We start from the raw sequence: 23,687 nt of genomic DNA, 5'->3' as shown, positions 1-23,687 counted from the left end.
ATACATATAGTAATGAGTGTTTTCACTTTGACAATTACTGTAATGAACAAATGAGAGCCACTGTTGTCTCTGTGACTTTACAGTGAGATCAGTTATGGGGAAACTCTGCTCAGCTGCTTTAAAGCATAAAACAGCAGGAGGCTGCTGTTCTTCCAGTGCATGTGGAGCTCATGGGAAATTGAATTCACACGTGTATCAGTGAAACTGAAGAATCAGTTGCTTATTCTAAGCCTTAAAATGACTTTTCACAAGCACCCTCCTGTCATCTCAAGGCTGAAAAGTCTCAGGGAGGAGATCAGGATGGACAGTTGGGTGTACAAAGCACAGCACTCCAGCAAATGCAGATGTCCTGTTTTGGTTCTGTCTCAGTGCACTCATCTAGAGCTGCAGCCATCGATTATTTTACTAATTGATTATTCTACCGATTAATTTTATTGCTTAAATTTGCATATTTGTCTGTCAAAGCTGAACCCATTCAGTGGGCTTCAGGGCCATTTCCTCCATGGACATAAACTCACTGGAGTCAGACTAAACTGAATATTCTTGCTGTATTGAATATATTGTGTATTGTATTGAATCATAGTCACATGAATGGAGCTCTAGCTTCACAGTGACTGCAGCGGTTTACTTCATATTTATTTTTTTTGGCCAAACTTGCAAAGCTCTCAAGTCTCATGCATTGCGCATTTCAACCCGCTCACATGCTCACACGCCACACCTTGTATTTCTCATGCAGAGAAATTACCAGGATAATGCCCACCAAGTTTTTATAACAGTGGAACAGGTAGAGGAATCAAGGCGCCTGCCTAGCCGCCGAACAGCCAATCTGAAAATAGCATTGCTGTATCTGAGTAAGAATTAGATATTCCCGCAACAACAGCTCCCTGCTATTTGCTTGCTCTTTCTCCATTTTGTAATCAGCACCACTAACTGAACTTCCCCGCGTAAGCGCGTTGTGCCACAGCGAAAATCATCTGTGTGAAACAGGATGAGCGGTGTACTGTATGTTTCTGGCAGAAAGCCACTTCTATCGTTTCAGACGTACACTCATCTACCCTCAAAACTTTAAACAGGAGTAGGCAACTTAGTTTTCAATGAAAAAGCTTGTGGTGGAGACCAAACCAGAGCTAAAAGCTCTGAATATGGACTTGAATTATTCATGTGGTTGGACACACGACTCCGAATGAATGTTAATGCTGCTCTGTGTGTGCTGGATATGTAAATAAGCAACTGTTTGCTAACATCACTTTTTAGGTGACATGTCAGACTTTTCATTTCCCTGAAGAGCAAAAAAATATGGCTTTTAAGACCTGAAAGAGGCACTTGCAAGAGATAAATAAAAAAAAATGGTCAAGATAAAAGCAACAAAGACTGAGACATCATGACTTTTAGTGCCTAATAACAGTCAAGCTCATAAATACTGGATCCTACATTACCAGTAATCCAGACACTCACTGCCTGGTAAGTGTCCATGTCTCTCAACTGCACACCTCAAGTTTGTCTCACAGCATCTTTTATCACACAATATCAGTTGTTTTTATGTACAACTGTTTTTACAGGCTGAGGAGGCCTCCCTGTGACTACTATATTGATTTTGAATATGATTTGATGTAATATCAAATCATAGTCATTTATATTTAGTCATTTCATATGATTTTGTCATTTTAGTATAAGATACAGGTTTGTGCATCCTCTTCCGTGAAGCCAAACGAGACATCCTCCAAAGAAGAGGTAGAAATTCTCTTTAATAGGTTAATTGTGAAGCATATGAACTGTTTCTGGTTTTCAATGAAATTAGAGTGTATTGGAGTGTCACCTTAATTTGATAAGCTATACATCCTGAAGTTTTTCATGGAGTAGCAATAGTTTTAGCTCCTTGAGACCAATTTCACAGCTACAAAAAGGATCAAGGCAGGTACCAGCATACTTGGAAGGATAGGGTAGGGATAGGGTCTGATTATACTGTATACTATTTTTTTCTATTTGTATTTCACTGAAAGATTTCAAGAATACACCAATCTCCTTTACCACCTTCCCCCCATTGTGGTGTTGTTTACCTTGACGAATATGTAGTCGTCTTGCACCAGCAGGGAGTTGTGGTCGATTTTGCCGAGGAACTGAGCCGTCACCATTTTGTCTGAGCAGTTCTGGATGAGACAGGTAACATACAGGTAACCTGCAGTGACACACAGGAACAGGAAACTATGGTTACTGTCGATGGATAAACCAGGCTCTGTGCTGTAATGGCCTTATATGGCTGTGTGAGCTACGCTAAGCAGGGACTGTCAGGGAGAAAGGAAGAATAAGAGGAGCTAATTTATTTCCAGTCAGTTTATATTTATGAAAAATAAATTGGAGAATAACCACAAAGCAGGCCAGAGACAGAAAAGAGGACGAGGTAGATGACATGGAAGAAAAAGTACAGGAGAAAACCAGGCGAACAGAAAAATTGAGACATCATTTTCCAAACTCTATAAGATATGACAGCTCCCCCACAGACATATAGCCATTCTAGCATCCAAATGGCCAGGAGGGATTATCCTCAGAGAGACACACAGAGAGGTTAGCGCCTGTTGCAAAGCTTACCCGCTATTGAATTTCAACCAGCAGCTGCATCAGCAACATTGCCTGCTGAAATTCAGCCGTTATTCTCCTCCCAGAGGTGACAAGTTGGCAATAGAGAAAATGCTCACACACACACACACTCACCAGCCTGCACCCATACACGTGTGAGGTTGACTGTTCAGAGATGGGTTACTGCAGCAGACACATACTGCACAAAAACACAGTTTTGCATGACAATACTTGTTTAAACCTTCGATTGACTACATGCAATCCTTAACTTATTCGCCCTGACATGAACTCTCACCATGAAGCCACCACAACTTACCAACCCCTTTAGTGGGTGAGACTGCTGCCAAGTTGATATGAATCTTTGAATGCTATTTTTTTAGGATGGGTCAGTGTGTACTGTGCAAATGCGAAACTTTGGCCTGATGATGGACCTCAAACCGCACTACTAGGAAGCCAAAGGGAAGAGCAAAAAACATGCCACCACAAAAATATATGTTTGCTTTTAACTCCATTTCACAATACGGGACAACTATTTGAAGTTCTGTGTGAAAACATACCCCAAATTCTCACAAGGTTAGGGTTAGCATGAAAAAATAAAGGTTGGTTTGGTATAAAGGTAAAAAAAACCATTGACAGATAACTGCTCAACAGCTCACATGGTAAATTCTGCACTCCTGAGGGTCCATGCAGCAACTCAGCAACCACAGAACAAATTCAATAAGTACAATAACAGATTAATATTATACTCCACACCCGGAGAGGACTGAATCTTTTTCACAGAATCACTCACGAGCTACTTTCAGCTGCCCTCACTTTGCCATTTCTTTCAATCATTGTCAAGCTTTCTTCAATGGAAAACAAAGCTTCACTTTGACGAGACGAACAGTCTACAGTCAAACAGCTTTGTGCAACCTAAATGCTAACATCAGCATGCTAACATTCTCACAGTGACAATGCAAACATGATATTTACCATTTTTTTGTCTCATTCCTGATGTTTCAATCTAGCTCATTTCAATGCACTCATTAAGATTATTACGTAACAAACATCACCTTAATGCTGCTTAATATACAAAAGCTCTGTAAACATGGGTTAGTGGGCCCTACGGCGGCCATTGGCAGCTTTATATATTCATATGAGTGACAACATGAGAGACACAATAAACTCCACTTCATATTCGTCTCCCCTCTTCACCGCCGCTGCACTTTTCTCTCTCTGCGTCGTCATTGTTCGAGAGGTATCTGGTCTAACAAATGGACTGGCTAATTTATTGAAAAGCCTGGACGTTTAATCAAAGACGCATACAGCGGAGAACTCATTAAAAAACCATTAGATTGGGCTAAGTGTTCAATTGCAGCTTGTGGCACGAGCACTTTTTCATGCTACTTGCTGTCCTCACACACCTACAAACATGCTCACATGCGATGCGCACATATTTTGTCCTACACCTCTGCAGCTGATGGACCAACAAGAAAACTATAAGAACTAAACAGTGACTTACAGACAACCAAGGATGAAGACATTCCTGAATAATTTATCGCATTATACTGATTTCACAGCACTCATAATTTAAAATTTCTATTTAGTGGAGTGCACTGAAGATGTGGGCTGTGTGTGCTTGTTTTCACCTGCATGTCCCTGTTTGTCTCTCGCACGCCAACACAACAGAGAAGGGTGTGAATGCATGCATGCTTGTGTACATCAGCGCATGAACAAGGTACACTCAGGCTTTCCTGCACATCGATCCCTCTTAATGACAAACGCACTCCCTGCCAGCCTCCCTGTACACATGGCTCATCCATCAACAGACCACCCCCATTTCTCTGGAGTCCTGTTGCTCTTGTCAACCGGCGGTCCTGAGCACAAATCCTCCTGGTACGGGCCGAGCATGGTTCCTTGCCTCCATAGAGACTCCCAAGACTTTGTGCCCTTCTTTGTAGCATGCCACCGTTTAACCTTGGCGATGCCATGTGTGACGAGGGGGTCACGGGACGAACAGATTGGTTTGGCATGCCTGATCGCTCTAGCCCCCCTTGACTATCTATCTATCCGGGCATGGAAGCAAGGTGAGGGAATGGGAGGAGAATGAAAAGGAGGAGGAGGAGGAGGAGGAGGAGGGAGGACCATGTGGTGCTGCCTAGCCCAAGGAAGAGCTCTCATGCCTGGGCAGCTGGCCCAGACAGACAGCCTCTCCTGTACACCCTCCACAAACACAGGCAGTGTTGTTCGGGTTGACAGCTTTCACATTGCAGGCAGCATCTTTCTGTGTGTGGGTTAAAAGACTGCGTGTCTCCTCAAGGGATTTAAGAGGTGTTTGTATTTTCCTAGAGGGGAGGTTTATGGAGAAATACACTGTGGCACTGCAAATACTAAAAAACATATCCTTCATTTTGCCCTTCACTATCTGTGAATACTTTTTGACTTAGCCTGCTCAGGTTTATTTAGACTTGGGGATTATGGGTAGGGAGACCCGCAGTAGGTGAAGTCTAGAACACACACATGCATTTACAACCACACATTAACAAACCCACACAATCTTAAATACACACTACTTCTATTAGCCTCTTGGCCCTTGGTGGGGAGTTAAGCACTAACCTGTCCGTCTGTCACTCAGCTGATATGATAATCCAGATTTGCTGTTGTTGCCCCGAGGGCCCCTGACACCCCTCCTTAACTTCCCCATTAATTCTCCGTTGACCCCCTCCCAACACAGAAACACATCCTGCCCACAGCAAGGTCAAACATCCATCTCTTCTGTTACCTGCATTTACACTGCAAGCTATGCTAAGACTAGTACCGCCATGATGGGGAGAGAGAACATCAGAATTCTCCCCCTCAGTAGGTCTTGCAGAGACGTGACACATGTCTCCAGATGACTGATCTGGATCAATGCATGTCAGTGACATACCTGAGTTTCTCTATTTAGCTTTCGACACTAAGCATAGAAGAAGACTCCTATTCCCCACCACAGAGTTCCAGTACGATGTGATTAGATGACAGAAAGAAGGCAGCTAGCTACTGAGCTACCGCTAATGTCTGTACAGCAGGCACACTGGCTGCAGGGCAAATAAACAGAGATCAAACGAACAGTCTAGCAGTTAAATTTGTGCAAATACAGCAAGCTGAAAATTTGCTATGAGCTCAATCTAAGTGCACCTTAAACGTACCCTGTGGCCGTGTGGAGTTCATTTTTTAATTTTTTTTTACTAGTAGCACTAGTTGCTAAAAAAAAAAAAAAAAAAATCTGCTGCTGTGGAAATGTTTTCTGAGGAAGAAAATACACTCGACATGTTCACAAGGCCTTGAGAGTACACAGATTTCACTTTTCACAAAAAAAAAAAATTCACAAGGGTGCCTTTAAACGCTCATTCCCAGCAGAAGAGACAAAGTGAAATTCATTCATTTTCCTTAAAAAAAAAAAAAAGGAATGCTTGCATCTTGGTTACTACTACTCTTGTTGGTCAGTTGCTGTGAATTTACCCAAAGTTGATCTCTATGAGAAAGTTCCACACATTTACAAAGCTTTCTGAAAAAATGAATACATTTTTGCCTGAATTTTCATTGTACTGGTGTCACCAGGCCCTAAAAATCTCATGAATAAAAATGTAAATGATAAATGACCAGATGGAACATCACTGTACCTCCACTCGTATCCTGCATTTCCATGTGCACCAGATCAGGGTCCACGTCCACACCAGATACTGACCTGGAACACATGAATTGATTACGTGATGTTAATTGACGGCGTTTCTGACCAGAGACAATACATTCAATCAGAAATAAGCACACACCAAATTTTGATTTCTACATGAGGTATGTAATGCATGTACACAGACAAAAAAAAAAAAAAAATAGATAAATAAATAAAATAAATAAATAAATCTTGAATGTTGATGTCATTGGTCCAGTGTTTCCTGCAATTATGTTCACATTGGACGATTTAGTCCCTCAGGAGTTACATCCAATGCGAATGTTCAGTGCTCAAACAGGAAGTAGTATACCCTTTATGTCATGAAACAGTAAACAGGAACATGAAAAAAAAAGAAGGTTGGGTTGGTGGATGGACATCAAGTGACTTTCAAGTTCTCATCCTGTCCTGGATCTGAAATCAACAACCACAGTTTTTCCATAACAAAACCTTAACCATGTTCTTCAGTTACCTAACCCAACCATACCCTAACCACAGTGCATTTGTCATGACCACAACCTTTTCCTCATGTTAACCTTCATGTATTCCCATAAGCAGATACTGTAAGACAGAATTAAACAATGATAGCATTGAAAAAAGCTGTCATTTATTGAGATTGGGGGCTTTGCAGAATCGTCCAGGTTCAACGTTCTTGTGTGGGGATCCAAATGATCTAAGAGTGTGGAACAGGTATTTGCATTGCACATGATCAGTGTGCAGATATTTAATTGATACATGAAATATTTAAAACGGAATGCTTGGCTAAAATGATTACATCATAGCATACAAATATACAAACACATCCCTTGCTTCCCCTTTGATTACACAGATACCTTGGTAAATATGCACAGCTCAGCTCTTCCTGGAAAGTGCACTCTGACGTATTCATCCTTGCCTAACATGCATAAAAGCTCCAAAATTTTATACCCCTTATCCTTCTCAGAAGCACACTCACATACACTTCAGCACACCCGCTCCGTGTGCCCTTCAGTGAGCAGTAAACTAAGCAGTTCATCTGATTAGGACTGCGCTGTGCAGTCTGTGAAATTTCCCCGGCCCAGTAAAGATAGAGTGGCGATTTAAAACCTTGTTACTTTGCCTATAAAGAGACTTTATGAGCAATTAGCAGGCCATGGAGGAACGAGGGAGGAAGGAAGGAGTGAAGAAGAGAAGATGAATCGCAGCAGTACTTCAGGATCTGCTGCTCCTGGACAATGGTTCAGGTCTTCTTCAAGTGATCTGTATGAGCAGTTTGCTTACTTACCATTAAAATCGATAATGTAAGAAATACATGTGATTTTAGTCAGTTCTCGATCAAACCAACAGAAAGTCAGGCTACCCTAGGGGCTTCACAGGTGATGATACCAGTAAAAATGTAGCTGATCTACTTTATATTATATTTATAGCTCTCGCTGTCATAGCAACTGATCATATTAAGGCAGTCAAAATGACTTTCATGAATGTTGTATAAATCTGCATTAGCATTGGACATTTACCATATTGTCCCTGTCCAATGTCAATTTTCTTGTCTGGACATATTAGAGTAAAAGTAGTAATACAATAAAGGAGGAATACTGTTATACAAGTCCTGCTTTCAAAAGTATTAGTATGAAAAAGCAATAATTGTCTGACTCCTTTAAAGGGACTGTTGTCTTAAGCTTTCAGCCGACCACATTAAAGTACAAAGCACAAAATCTATACTGTTCCAAAACGGAAATACAGTCATGAAGAAAATTAAAAGGACCTCACAGCTGTTCTTGTATGTACTTGTTAATTCATGACACGCCTTTGGAAGCAGTGAGAGTTACTGCAAATTTACGCAGAAATAATCTTAAAAAATAATCTTAAAAGGTCAACATACTGCTTTGTTTTTATTTTTTATTTTTGGCATTTCAACATTAAGCAGCTTTACGTTTAGTCACATGGCTGCAGGAAGCTTATGACACAGTTTTTAAACCAGTTCAGTGAAGCAAGCTGCTAGTTTCTTGACAAGAATAACATACAAGAGGTTCTTTGGGCTTTTGAAGGCAATCTGAATGCTGTTTGGGTAATGCAGTTGCTTGTACCACCACAAGAGGTCGCCGCAAGTGTCCAGTCAGAAACTGGAGATCTGGCTGATGGAGGAAGTAAGAGCAGAAAGAAAAAGAGTGGAAAGAACTTTTCAACAGGTCCTGTGTGTGCTGCTAAAGTGTCCTTGACCAAGTCTTTGAACCTCTGCCTTTTCACTCAGTGCAGGTTACTCTGGATAAAAGTGTCAGCTGCATGCTTGAAATGCAAATGCCTAGATCGAGGGTGAAGGAGCACTCTGCACCGGCAATACATCATTTATTCATTCCACTAACGTTCTGGGCCCAGTTAGACCTTCATCACAGTCTAAGTGTGTGGGATTTCCTTCTCCTTTGGTGAGGGAAGTTAAAGCAGACAGGCCGAGAGGGCTGAGGGGAGAGCAGGGGAAATAAAACGGACGATAGACAGGGCTGACAGAGAGATAGAGAGGTTGATCCACAAAGAAAAGAGAATTGATTTTGAAGAAAAGGAGGAGGAAGTGCAACACGCTGCAAAAACATCCTCCCTGGGATGGAATTCAGTTTCATCCCAGCTCTGGTTTCAGTGCCATTCGATTACACTTTTATCCGCATGCTTTTCACAGCATTTCATTTTTATCACCTATCCTCAAATGTTTGCTTTTGTTGTCAGCTGTCATGCGAGATGCCAGTTCAATTTCAAAACTGCTGTTTTTTTTCCATTCAGGATGACAAACACAAAACTTTACAGCCCAGGATCACAAAAACAAGGTCCACGGGAACACATTTGGCCAGACCACCCCAACAGCAGATTGGCTTTAATGTGATGTTTTTAATGTGATTTATGAGTACGCTGGCAGACTCCTGTTCTCTTGTTGCTTTTATGACTGTTAGACCACAGGCGAGGCGAGGGCCAGAGCCAGAGCCAACAACAGGCCAACTCTGTCTACTCTGACCACACACATGTACAGTGCATGTATGCACACGTCTTTTCTTTTCTTTTTTTTTTTTTAACAGGAGGAGCAGGTCCCAGGCTTCCAGTAGTGCAGGCCTGAATTCACAAGTGTGTGTCTGCTGCAGGCAATTTTACCTGAGGCAAATATAATTCTGCAATATGTGGCTCAATTCCTGAGTGGCAAGGATTAAATGTTCACTGCAAAATAATCATGTGATCTTATTCTTCCTAGATACAGCTGTGCCAGACCATAAAAAATCTGTACTTTACTAAAACTGAGCATATACTGAAATCCAAATGTGAAAAGTAAAATGTTGGTGAAGCTTACAGTGAAAGTTTAACATCTTGGTAGATATGCCTATTTGCCTTTTCCAACAGAAGATTGATATTATTCTCATGTCTATTAATTAATACAGATTTTTTTTTGGGGGGGGGGGTATTTTATATCAAAATATTATCATTTATTTAAAGGGAAAATTTGCTGTGTTTTATGCAGCTGTCCAATCAGTGCTGGTGGTTAATGCAGTCACATATGCAACTTAAGCCACTGTTCTTTTTCTGACACCAGCGCTGTCATTTATGCGTGCAGTGACGCAGTTGGTGTCGAGGAAGAACAACAGGTTATATCAGCTTGAATTTCTATATTCTATATTCCACACATTGTAGTTTCCTTGTTAAAATGTGGTGTGTACATTACCCACAATGCAACTCGATGAGGAACAGTTTGATCAGGGATTTGGGTGCGTTATGTGGTTTAAGCGCGAGCCTCAAGCAGAGATGAGGAGCAGGCTACAGGCCATCTTTGAATGATGTCACTTGAGGCAGTTTATCAGAATGCAAATTAGCATATTTCCCAAAAAGTTCAACTATTCCTGTAGAAACACAGCATTTGTTAATTAATCATGCATCTCTTGTTGCATGTTAATTTGTTTCTGAGTATTATTATATCAAGTCCGTCTATTTTCTCCATCCATCCATCCATTATCTATACCGCCTATCCCTTTCGGGGTTGCGGGGGGCTGGAGCCTGTCCCAGCTACAATGGGCGAGAGGCGGGGTACACCCTGAACCGGTCGCCAGCCGATTGCAGGGCCACATGCAAGGACAAACAACCATTCACACTCACACTCACACCTACGGACAATTTAGAGTCATCAATTAACCTAATGAGCATGTTTTTGGTCTGTGGGAGGAAGCCGGAGTACCCGGAGAGAACCCACGCATGCACGGGAAGAACATGCAAACTTCACACAGAAAGGCCCCGCCTGACCCGGGGATCGAACCGGCAACCTTCGTGCTGTGAGGCACGCGCACTACCTGCTGCGCCACCGTGCAGCCCGTCTATTTTCTCATAAAACAATAAAATATTTTCCCTGACTTATCTTTAATTTGTCACATACATTTGTCCAATCAAATGTGATTTGGGGTGCTAGCCATCCCGCCTCTCATATAAAACCATCCATGAACCAGCTTGTGATTCGCTAGCAGAGCAATACGGAAAGTGAGCTGGCGAAAACTCCTCCTGGTCTAATGCAGGTGTGGTCCTGCAGACCTTCATAAAGCAGTGTTCAATAAGCAAGGTCCATTTTTTAGTGATCCAGTCACATCTGAAGGATTTGATATCGATCTTTCTCATTACTAAAACCTTCCCAAATACTGTGTTCAGTCAGAAATACTGTACGTCACATTACCGTTACACTGTCACTTTAAATGTCTAGGTTGCACATTCAGATCCCAAGTCTGATCTTGAGTATATAACTTTCGTCTGAAGTAGGAAGCACTTGGAGCTGTCCCCCCCCCCCCCCCCCCCCCCTTTCTCATTTCTTACAGCACAGAGTGTGGATGATTTGTGCGTTGGAGTTGCTAGTATAAATCAGAGGTGTCTGAGCATGCGAACCAGCTCATTTGCTATCAGTGGTGAAAGGAAACAAAGCAAAGGGAGCTTGCGATGCCTTTCTGACCCGAGAAAGAGTGTAGTCAATTGTATTTAAATGCAGTGCATCTGTATGCATCACTTTACAATGACACAGACTGGACAGGGAGGAGGAACAAGAAACAAAGTTGAGAAAGGAGGAAGGGGTAAAAATCACTGATAAGGAGGGAGAGACACATGATGCAAGATAAGATGAAGGCGCGAATGAGAAGGGGGAGCATTGGAAGAGATACTGTAGCTCTCAAACTGTGAAATATTACATGTGCAGGGAAATGCCATATACCTCCGCCTGCTTGTTCTGCCAACGCAGCCTCTAAGTTATCAAGATATTCATCTATAAAAGGGTTTTGCTGCATAAACTCCAGCACTTACGACTAAAGTTCAATTCCAATTTGTAATTCAAGAAAAACTGAAGCAGAAGTCGTCTGTATTACGGTCAACATAAAACTGATTTATTTGTCTCTGGGATATGACTGATGGAGATATGATTTTATTGTTTGAGCAATATTGTGTAAATGATAGCAAAATGAGATCAGGGTATAGTCAAAAAATAAACCTATTAGCTCTGCAGGGGATCAGATTTATGTCTGACAAAGGCTGATCAAATCAGAAATAAATCAAATCAAACCCAAAAAACTCCCACACCGCGCTTGCATTACCATATTTACCCTATAACAGCACTGACAGTTGACAGTATAAATCATTAAATGGTTTGAAAATACTTATGTATTTATTGCAGGAGTCTCTCTCCTAGTTACCAAAAATTGTTTCACTCAATTTTACTATTGTTAGATTACTGACTTGGATAAAAATCATATTAAAGTTGATAGTTACACATTTTTTGGAATACGTTCAATTCAATGAATATTTGGGATTCTTCCAGTGTCTGTTGTCCACAGCTGCTTTACATTAAAGCAGCAGCTGATAAATCTGCAGCCTCTCTGCAGTACCATCACACATGGTTGTCTGTTGTGTTTACTGTATTGAATAACCTGCCAATGACAGCAGGATGCTACAGAATAACCACACACACCTTAAACACAGGTGGTCAGTTAGGACTCCCCATCGGGATCACCGAAGTTATTACAGCTCATTCTCATCTCAGAGCAATCCATCCAGTGTTGAGCTTCTCAGACATTTCACCCAAAAGCACAAATGCAAAACTCAAGGTGGTCCTGGAGGAAAGGTCATGGTGGTCATCATAGTCAGTAGGATCCACCATGGGCACCATGAATGCTTGCTGAAACTGTTGGTAGACATGTCCCACCTGCCCAGTAGGCCTGTGCAGTGTCTCCAGCGGCAGAGCTGGTTCCACATGCAGTCAGCGAGCACAGGTTTTGGTTTTGGTCTCAGACTTCACCCTAACCCTAATCCTATGACAACAAGACTCTGTTAAGCTGCACACACAGCAGTCAGCTGTCGTTCACCAAGAAAAAATTAGCAGGTTATTCCCCCTAAAATCACAAAGTGTCATTTAAACATTTATATGAAATACCATGTGTTAATGAGCGAGCTGGGTGTTTCCGGTCTTTCCAGTCTTCCAGTCTTGGTCAGCCTTGTTAAGGTTGACTCCAGCTTCACACTTAATGCTTAACTAAACACCTCTTGGGATGACATTTCACCTGTCTTTTATGTATCTTAGCTATGAAGGCCTTTTGCATAACAGACCTAGAGAATATGTTTTACCATGCCATCGCAGTATTGGACTAAATTCATAAGAAGTACTAGTTCCCTTATTATTACTGTTCATCTATTTCAGATCTTACTCTTATAAAACCATGACTTATGTCTGTGTAGCAAGGCCTTGCATTTGTCTGTATGAACAAGGGTGATTTGTTATGTAATGTTTTTGTAACAAGAAGCAAAAAGTCCTTTGCTAATATTCTGACTGTTGACCTGCTTGTTACTGCCTTGTACATCAGTGATGAAGCAGCTCTGAACACTGAGCTGAGTCCTTATTCATCCAATAACGAGAAAATAAAGTTGAACTGACCAGAAGACTCTGTCCTTGGTCACCCGCTCCTGAAGCAAAGTCCACTTGCGGCCCAGGTCTGTGGAAGCGAAGAGCTGGAAACCAAAAGCAGGGGAGGCCACAATTAGACAGAAAAACATACGGCCAAAGCCTGTAGCATTCAATTATAAAGCCTAACCCGAGCCCTATTACAAGCAGTATCCTTTACAATAGAGGATAAATTGAGAGTCTATTTGGAAAAAAAAAAAAAAAAATTTTTTAACCAATCAAGCTACTGAATTTCATGGTTCGCTGAGTTAAGACTGAGCTCAATTATTAATCATAGCAGGTCTGCTGTGTGAGTGTCTGTGAGTGTGCCTAATATTCTATGAGCAGCGATTTTGTATTAGTGTGTTTTGCCTGAGTTTGTACGCCATTGATCGCACTCATAATTAAAGTCTATTGATTCCTACCCACAAGGTATCCTTGATGCCTGAAAAGACCATCCAGAAGCCCAGAAAAGAATTTCACCACCCAAACTTCCTCTCCCACACAAAAACACTAACACGCACTTTCCCAGTGCTCGCCATTGGCAGAGGTTATGCTCGTAGCAACCTTTCTCGCTCAGGGTCATCAGAAAATACATGTCACCAATGGTCAAACTCATTCCTAAAGCATATTTCAAATGCACATTGTGGCCGACCTTGATAGAAATCTGTCCCTGCCCTCACACACCTTCTTAATTTACACATGCCACTACGCGTCCTCTCATCATCCGCCAGCTAAATGATTTTTTTGTTCTGTTTGAATGGATTCCTCGCTTCCATCTGCAGGCTGCCCATATGGAACAGATTAAAACCTAATTGAATTTCTTGTTTAATTGCATGTAAATTATGAAAGTTGAGGAGGAGTTGAGCTGACTCTAACTTTGGACCGAATGTTCCACCTCTATGTCTCCCGCTCCACATTTCTGCTTTACGGCACAATTTTTAATTAGGAGCTGTGCACATCTGTGTGAATGCGTTCGAGTGCGTAGCATAGCATAGATCAATTATTTCTCTGATTAGGTTCATTAAATAGTGAATCCGAATGATTTTTGTTGCATTTCTCTTTTGCTGCATTTTTCTGCATTTCCTCTGTGTGATGGTCCATGCTCGGGAGTGAGAGGAAACAGAGAAACAGAGTGGGGGAGGGTGACACAAGAGAGGACTGTAGATGTTTTTACGCATGATAATATCGTTTGTGTCATATACAGTAGAAGAATGTTTATTCATTCTGTTGGTTTTGTTTTATGCTAGAAACAAACAGGTTCTTCAAACCTCATAGAAATACATAAGTAATTACATATGGGAATAGATCATAATGACAGGCTACAAACCAGAAATAATTGATCATTTACGCTTAGGTTTTCAACAACAGGACACTTTTATAGAGTTTGTTTATCCAGAATTACCAGGAAAATTGGATCTTAGTGATACAATTATTGGCTGGGGGTGAGACAAATGAGCAAAAGATTCAATATATACATATAAAAGATATAAATGAGCTATAATTCAACAATTTCAGCTCGTCATCTGTTCATCAAAGTGCCTGTATTGTTACTGTCATTGCTAATAATAAGAGCAACATATGCTTGTCATGATATGAAAAAATTGTCATTATAACTTCAAAAGCATTCATTCTTCACATGTAAAATGCTCCATAAGAGCCTGCATTTGCAACATTTAGTTCCATATGAAGGCGCTGTCATGGTTAAACAAGACAGGGTGTCATTTTCAAACATTAGTACATCACTGCCAAATTTATTGTGCTGCGATTACTGTAAACAAACGAGACCACACTGGAGATAATTAGCTGCCTCTGTTTCACACCGGTGGTGTTGTTAACGTTAGCATCTCCTAAAATGAAGATGACATTTCCTACAGTCAAAGCTGTGTTGCTGACCCTGCGTCCCTGCTGTATTTGGCTTTCCTGAAGTGGAGAAAAATGCTGGAATTGATTAGTGCATCACTTGCCAGTGGCAGAAATAGTGAAATCTGTGTGCTTTCAAGCAGCAGCTGCCAAATTTAAGTTATTTTTTTGGCTTGTGTCTTGAAAGAAGTATTTCCTAAGAGGAACTGATTTTATCCCTTAAATCTAAGAGCTCTGCGATTTAAGTTGGGAACTCTTGGCTGGGCCTTCATTCCCAGGATGGAAACTGCCCCAGTAAAACATGCAGTTTAAAGACTGGCAGATGTCTAATATGTTGTGTATTAATGATTGTGTCCTCTACAAAAAGTTTTGTCTTCTAACGTAAATGAGGATGCATTGCCTTTGACCAGCACTGGTCCCATCTTGCAGCTCTTCTTCTGCACTGCTGTAAACCTGATGGTCTCTGAATGATCTCAATGCCATAGAGCAGAACTATTATCTGCTATATAAATGTGCACGCCTGCTCGTTAACCAGCACCTAAGAAACATCACTGTTAGTGTTAATTAGCCTATTTTACTCTCTGACGTTTCCGGTGTTCTCCCAGAAGTTATAGCAGCGAGTGGGGTAAAGGGGATATGACACCATTGACAGGTGACTGAATAAAACAAACCCTTACCTTGTATAAAATTCCAAGATTTCTCTGGGATGGAACATTGTTGGAAACATTTGGGATACTCAAAGTATGCAACTCGATAAAAGCTAGTTGTTTTTCTCGTCTAATCTCGTAGTTCTAGTCGTTTTTAGATGTTTTAATGACGAAATGTTGCATATTATGCCTTTAATAAGAATATTAATAATATTGAAATTAATTTTTTTTAGATTAATCTTGTGATGGAAGTACTACGTTTACTTACTGTATGCATTATACACAGTGCTCAGTGCTGACACTACATGTAGCATTGCTACTGTTTTTAGGTGCTACATTTCCCACTAGCGCTCATGTGGTGTAGCTACAGTAGTCCTTGCTAGCTACTCAAAAACAGCTAACATTTCTAGTGTAGTGTTCACATGATGCTGGGTCATATTCTCCTAGTTTCATTATTTCCATTACATATAATTTTAAAAGGACAATAAGCATGATCAGACAGGTTTTAACTGACTTTATCCTCTATGTTATTTTACTGTTTTTAAATCCTATTTATCTGTCTTCTTATATTGCCTTGTGTCTGTTTAAAAGTGCTAAACAAATAATCTTGCTTTGCATTAAAGGAAGAAAGGCTTACAGTAAAATTATCACCTCAACTGTCCAATGCAAACATCAAAAAGTTTAAAATTTAAAGACCCACTTCTTGTTTCAACTTTGACTGAAAAAGAGTTGTTTAGATCATCTGAAAAAAGTCTACACAAAGAGACTGACAATGTGTATTTGTTGCGTCCTAGTCCAGACTTTTTCCAGGCAAGATATTTCAAAGTGCTTCCCACAGACAGCAAAGTGTGACAAACTGTGACATGTTTTCAATACAAAATGCATTATCAAGACCGTGTGTGTATTTGGATGTGGCCACCGTTCTGTTTATTTCACTTGCTTAAGAAGATTTGCCCTACAGCTGTACTGTTGATGAATCACACATCAAGTTCTTTCTGAGCTTCGTGTTCTGCTGGTGCTTGTGAAAATTGAAATTTAATGCATTGCTGCACTGACAGCAGAGACGTCTTGCTGGTGTAACATCATGCTGTCTTCTTGTTCCCTCTTGCAGCTACAGCATCAGCTATTCATTTTCATGTTTCTGCAGCGCTATGATACCCACCCTGCCCTCCTTGCAGTAGGCCAGGAGCTTGTCTTCTTCCTTGGGGTGGAAGACGAGCGTGTCCGGGGTGAAGGAGATGGACTGTCGCTGGAAGGAGGAACCTTCGTCTGTGCTGATAAACAGCATCTGATCCCTCTCATTTATGGACGAACCCACCAGCACTACCTGAGAGAGACAAATAGAGGAAAAAAGGTCAGAGGTGAAATGGTCAAAGGGTAATGTCCCGCAGTGTATTCACAGCTCAGTCAGCATGGCAGACGTGAAATGGCTATCCTCCTCATATCAATACTTGTGCATATTAATTCCCCTGCTTGTACTGGAAAACTGGTAAATGCATGCATGGCCATGCACGCACATTTTATTCAAGGCCATTCTCAGGGCCATACGAACTTTCCATCAACCTTAGATGCTGCTTAGACCGAGGCGACACTGTATTGATTATCTATTCAGAGTTTTATAGCTCATAAAGTGAAGGCATTAAACACAGGGCACAGCAGGACCTGCCAACCCACCAATCACAATTATGTCCCGGACACCCAGAAGTAAGGCTACCAACAGGGGTGATCGATAGAAACTAATGAACAAGGCGCGTTCTTTAGGAGTTTGTGGGAGATGGGAAACTATCCAGTGAGTGCTTTTAGGTTGCGGTGTTCAACATCATCCCAGCGATGTTTGCACCTGCTCTTTACAGGAAGTATTTATTATAGTTTAGTAACCTCTACAACTGCTTCTTCGCTCAAGCAAATAATGAAGATGGTTGGCTGACAGCTGTGTTCTTTCCAAGCATCTGTTTCCTCCTGTTGTCAAGGTTTTAGATTAATGGACATAAAGTGTGTAATAGGAAAGGGAAGTGCAGCTTGTAATGATTATTTAAAACATTCATTCTGCTTGTTTCACACACAAATAAGCAACCAGGCCATTGACAGTCTATCCACAGAGCAGACATTATTGAACAAGTGTTTATGCCTTTTTCCCCCCAGTGTTTATTCTCATTTTGACTTGCATGGTTTCATTTATTCACAAAAGATTTGGATCCTCACACGAGTCCTCAAGGAACCACAAATATTCAACCATGTCAAAAGCGCCACATGTTTGCTATTGTTTTTCAAGGGTGAAATAGCCGCTGGTTGGGGGAATTCAGTACAACAGGGTTTAGAGAAGACAGGCCTTAGCTGCGTGAGCGCGTGGGTGAAGCATCATTGAACTTAAAGGCCCCAAACACATTTTCTCTCTCAGACTTTTACTATGAGAAATGGTGTTCGGTATGAAAAAGGTGACGCCACACACTTGCATGGAGATGTGACCCCATCCACACATCCTGGTGAACCCAATTAGCTGAATTTAATAAACTTCCTAATAAATAAAACTTAAGAATGTGTCTGTTCCAAACTTGAACTTGCTTCAGTCATGAATATTTAATGTTATAGAGAAATACTTAAGTTTTGAAGGCAAGACTTCGGGGGCTTTGAATATTTTATTAGTAAATTTCTACTTATTTTGAACAGTTTTCATAGTCGAACATTCTAATAAAGGAAAACGTGACAGAACAACGGGGCATTAAAGTTTATTTTTGACCAAACGTCCCAAAGTCCCAGACCTCCAGGGGCCCGAAAGTCCCAGTTTCACTCCGTCAGTTGGTTTTTGATAATTTAATTACTTATTAATTGGTTTGGGATTTGCACCGCTAAAGTATATCAACTGGGTCCTGTATTAAAACCTTATCGTCTGGTTCTCAATTGTAGAGGGGCCCCGATTCAAAAGCTACATTTAATCCACACAACCACAGACTAACCGACAAAGAAAACCTAGAGGCAGGTAGTTACACTGGATTTCTAGTTGATGCCAGAGGTTTAAGGGCATACATTTTTATTTCTGGCTGAGGTCAGACATCACCACTGCCATACATCCGTCATCACATGGTTAACATTGTCAAACAGCCGCAGTTTGCTTATACCGTAGGTTCAGGGACCAAAACTACTTGTTTAGTTTTAGGAAAAGATCATGGTTTGGGTTAAAAATGTTACTGTTACATACATAATTTAAGTCTCTCATGTGACGTAAAATAACACTGACTTTTGGTTTCACACTGGAGATGAACAGCTGCCTCCTGTGTTTGTTTGACTCATCCACCCACCCTAGCTCCTGCATATGCAGACTTTCTTGCTTTTATACTACGAGTTTGACTTCCTCGTTGGTCCCGTCATAATTACTATGGCCACTAGAGGATGCGGCTTAACAATAAACAAATATGGGTGTACATGTGACATGTACAGCGCTGTACATGTCACATGTATGCCGTGTTTCTGGTGAGGACGGGCTGACACAATGCTTTACATTACCCACCATGGCTTCACTTTCTTTCATTTCCCGCACAGATTCATAGAATTGGAGTTACATCCAGGTAATATCCAGGTAACATATCATTAAAAATATTGCTACATAATATTGCTATTATAAAGGATTTGTTATTATATTGGTTAAATCAAATAAGTTTGTATGCAGTGAGCCACACAAGATAGTAAGTAAGCATGCACACAAATCCTTTTCAGTATTCTCATCATGACTGTGTTTAGGCAGCCAGCGTAGCATGCCTCACATCCTGCTGGCTGCACTACTTGAGAGCTGTGCGTGTGTGTGTGTGTGTGTGTGTGTAACTCTTGCTTGTTCTGAAAACACTTCCCTGAGCAACATGGTCAATTAAAGGCCCAATGTTTGTTTGCCTGCCAGAGGAAGGCCTATAAGGACGAGCAGTGCAGCGGTGAAGTCAGAAGAGGGGGGGCGGGGGGGGCATAGGACTGTCTCTTTCTTCTTTAAAGTCGCTCTATGTCTTCATGTTGCGAATGTTGCCTGGGCATGTCTGTGTTTCCACCTGGGAGCTGTCCACAGTGCCTGCTGTTGACAGCCAAGCAGATCCACTAGAAGGCTCATGGTTCAGTGCCTTGCTCAAGGGCACCTTGGGAGTATTTGTTCTGAGAAGGCAGGAGTTTTTCCAGAGGATTTAGGGACTTAACAAACACTTCTTCAGTCACAACCCTGCATTTGGACCCTCTGCTCTGTCGCTGGTCCTAACTGAGCAATGACAAGAAGTTGGAAAGTAACAAAATCTTTGGATTCTCCTGTATGAACCATTGAGAGGCCTCCCTTTCATGCTCATCTCACTGTGGTTTGTCTTCATGTCCCTGTGGGGCAGGACCATCAATCAGGTCAGCCTGCCTCTGCCAATATGTCTCTATTTAAAGGACATCACTCAGTTTAACCTAGTTGAGCTCTGACAGCTGGACATCCTCAGGACACACACACACACACAGGCCGCCCACACATCACATCACCAAACGATGACAGAAAATGTACCGTGAAGACAAGAAGCACCTGAGAAAATCATGTTTGATTTATGATGCATGGATGTGTGCATGTGGAGTGTGTTGAATCTTTAAAGTTTTAAGCTTATGGATATTACAGATGTTATTTAGAGCAGTGAAGTCTTGCAGTATATGATGAAGAAGAACTACTGGCCCATAACGGCCTGAAATAGCTGCACAGCCAACAACGCAAATAGCTATTACCCTGTTTCATTTTGGTCACACACTCTGCAAAAAGACAAAAAAACCCCAAAACATCTTGGCAGTTTTAAAGGGACACTTGACCGATTAGCCTCACATGTCAGTGACTGCATGGAGACGGTTCAAAAAAAGCTCAGCGCTGGTCTTTATTGGAGGGAAAGTTAACCAGGCAAACATCTGCCAAACCAACCAGTCAGTGTTCATCCTTGAAGTCTTTTCTCTTGTAAAACCAAAAAAAAAAAAAAATAAATACAAAACTTGATGTGTTTCCAAGCTTTTCTATGGGAACCATCGAGGACTGTCTGCACCCAGTGGGTGAGACAGTCCTACGCAGGGCTTGGCCGTTTTACAGACTTGCACATTTCTAAAACACTCCACACAAAGGTTTTTTTTAATAAGACGATTCAATTATTTTTCGGCTCAGTGTGACTACATTGGAACGCTTTTTGATCAATAACATTTCATCAAAATAAACAATTGAAGAAATACTAACAATGGCGGCCTGGCATTGTGGAGAAAGCTTTTGCATTTTCACTTTCATGTTGCAAAATGTCATTTACAGAAAATAACTAGAATAAATCAAATCTGTGATGTCCAGTGAAAACCATGTATCTCCATAATTTATTTATTGAGTTGGTTACTTATTTTAATAGGTAAACATTCTCACCTTTGAGCTGGAAACCCTCAACAAACCCAGTGAATTTCATCAAAAAATAGAATGACATTTATGTAAAAGCCCGAGCCAATACTATTTGTGGTGTACTCTCTGCACAAATGAATGATGTGTGCATGCATATAATGCAGAACACTGGTTCCCAGCCTTTCCGGCTTGTGACCCTTTAAAGACGATCAATGCCGACTTGTGAGGCTCCACCACAGGCTGTGTCCGAGTAGAAAGGTTTGTAATATGTTGCAGAAATGCACAGACTCACAGCCTCCCGACGCAGTAACGGGACTCGCCAACAAGTGGCACTCTTGTCAAACTGTATGCACGTCAGCATGCCTTCAAACCTTCATACTAAAGTTGAAACTGAGCTCGACTCACCAACTCACAGATAAGACTGGGAAATTTTGGGGGGAAGCTAAAAAAAAAAAAAAAAGAGGATTGGGGGAAGGCAGACAGACACTACAATTCCTCTCCTGTCGCATAAGTTATGATCCTCCACAATCAAAAGACTTTGATACATTCTCCTCCATAACGATTTCCTCTGTGTAATAACTCAAGCTTTGGGAAGCACAGTGCTGCTATTGTGCGCCGCAGATAAAAGCAGACTCTAAACTTCCTGTGTCTGCTCTGGATACTGTAGGGGTGTGACACATTAAGGGGACTGATAGAAACAAAACTCAGCTCTTTTTAATCTGTAAAGGGCTTAAACACCAGTGTGGTTTGCAGCGGATGCCGAATCCGTGCGGCGTTTGATAATCTTTCGATCACAGTCAATCTGACAGTGGGAGCTGATCGCACACAAGTCCTGCTGTGTTGACACACATCAGAGGGTATCAGCCCCATAATCTATTATAAAACAACACAATCTACTTAGAGGCTTAGAATAGCTTATGGAGGAGTGCTGGCGTGCAGTCGCAGCTTGAACGACATGAATGTCTACAGGCCAGAGGAGGATGAGAATGCCTGTGTACACTCTCTCTGCATCGCATGTCACAACTTCAAGCAGTTAAATGGTTTTAATGCTCTGTGCTGATATGGATGATGAAAACTCCTCAGGTCTTGAGAATGGAGAAAGCTTGTACATGGTACACACACATGCACAAATGTCGCAGTATGTCAGAGACACCTGGAGGGTACAAAATATGAGCGTGCACACAAAGATGATAGAGGTGGAAAAGGTGTCCCATTTGAACTGATGATACCTTCAGAGAAGATTCATTAGATTTATCAAGCTCTGAGTTTCCAGTTCTGTTACCTGATATATTTATAACCAGGCGACATAGATATCTTGAGAGTTAAAGTAATAAACTTTACATTTAAACATAGAAATATATACTGACTTCCTGCATCAACGCTGACTAAAATAAGCCACTTTTTAGCAGCACTTAGCAAACAAACAAACAAACAAACAAAAACTAGAGTCAAGATAATCCAGAGTTTTCCAACCTCTTTTTCTCCATGCATGAATTTTTTGGGGGTCTGTTTTCCACTCAGGTTAGCTCGCAAACTGCTGGCCACTAATAACAGGATACAGACTCTGAACTGCAGTTCAGCAGTAAGTGAAGTCATGAGTCCATCATTACCTACTTACAGTAGCTACTCAGTCTGTGGTCTTATTACTGTTGCTAGCTGGGGAATTGAAAGGTTGGGGGCCTGGTTTTTACTCAGGTTGGCTAACTAGTTGTGACAGTAATAAGAGCACACCCAGCCTGAGTAGCTAAATGGGACAAAGGACTTCTTACAGTCATTACCGACTACAGTTCAAGTATTCCATTGTTCTGAGACTGACAAAGAGGGATGAGGGAAGATGCAGCACAGACAGGCCACACCATATTCAAGGTAATTATCGTGCAAACAGCTTATGAAATTTAAGAATTTACTATTCAGATTTCAGTTCGCGGATTCATATAGATTCTCTTGGCCGGGTCTCGGTCCATGTCCTGGCCATTGGGAACCTTGTTTGCAACCTGCCTGCTCATCTGACTGCTAGTGCTAGTTGGACCTCAGTGACATCGCTGTGTTCCCAGATCTCTACAATAAACCCTTTTCACGGTGGCCATTTTGCCAAGCACAGGAGTAATTGATAACAGTAAATATTACTGCGTCCCATTTAGGGGAGCTGGTTCCAGGGTCATGGTGTTGTGCATGCTGCCTCACTGTCACGGCTTACTGGGACAAATGATGGAGCTGAGCCATTGTTAACACAGTTTGTTATACATGTGCTTTTCTATGCTATGACGAGCCAAAAAATAAGTTTGGTGACTACAATGTTATTATGACTGATTGAGAAGACGGACCAATCTGTGAGGCCACTAAAAAAACCTTTGCTTTCTCACTGACATCTGGGGTCTCAAAACATAACACACACATGCATACCGGTAGCTGCTTGCAGCACGCGGTTTCCAGCACAATTGCTTTCCACTCAATTACATATGTAAATTGCTTGGGTTGTGGTTTCTAAGAGTAGAGAGGGCCCTGTGTGACGGTAGCTCATTGAGTCGTGGTCTGTTGGGAATTCACACGTGGGAGAGCAGAGCAGCATGGGAGCTCAGAGGACACCACCAGGCAGCATGAGAAGTTTTTTGATGATGGGATGGGTCATTGTCATGCCCTTTT

At 41.5% G+C, this 23,687-nt stretch overlaps 1 protein-coding gene across 7 annotated transcripts in view; it reads right to left on the bottom strand.

The window, feature by feature from the left end:
- Nucleotides 1-23,687, bottom strand: part of sorcs2 (sortilin-related VPS10 domain containing receptor 2) — a 288,796-nt gene that overhangs the window by 42,948 nt on the left and 222,161 nt on the right. For all 7 annotated transcript variants that reach the window (XM_070992922.1, XM_070992917.1, XM_070992916.1 and 4 more), the window contains exons 4-7: nt 16,845-17,009; nt 13,167-13,240; nt 6,216-6,280; nt 2,058-2,176 (exon numbers count right to left, since the gene is read on the bottom strand). In XM_070992922.1, the coding sequence (XP_070849023.1) occupies nt 2,058-2,176; nt 6,216-6,280; nt 13,167-13,240; nt 16,845-17,009 (423 nt within the window). The remainder of the gene's footprint in view (nt 1-2,057; nt 2,177-6,215; nt 6,281-13,166; nt 13,241-16,844; nt 17,010-23,687) is intronic.

Source organism: Chaetodon trifascialis, chromosome 23 (assembly GCF_039877785.1).
Source record: "Chaetodon trifascialis isolate fChaTrf1 chromosome 23, fChaTrf1.hap1, whole genome shotgun sequence".
NCBI lineage: Eukaryota > Metazoa > Chordata > Actinopteri > Chaetodontiformes > Chaetodontidae > Chaetodon > Chaetodon trifascialis.
This window is presented reverse-complemented; position numbering and strand designations above follow the sequence as displayed.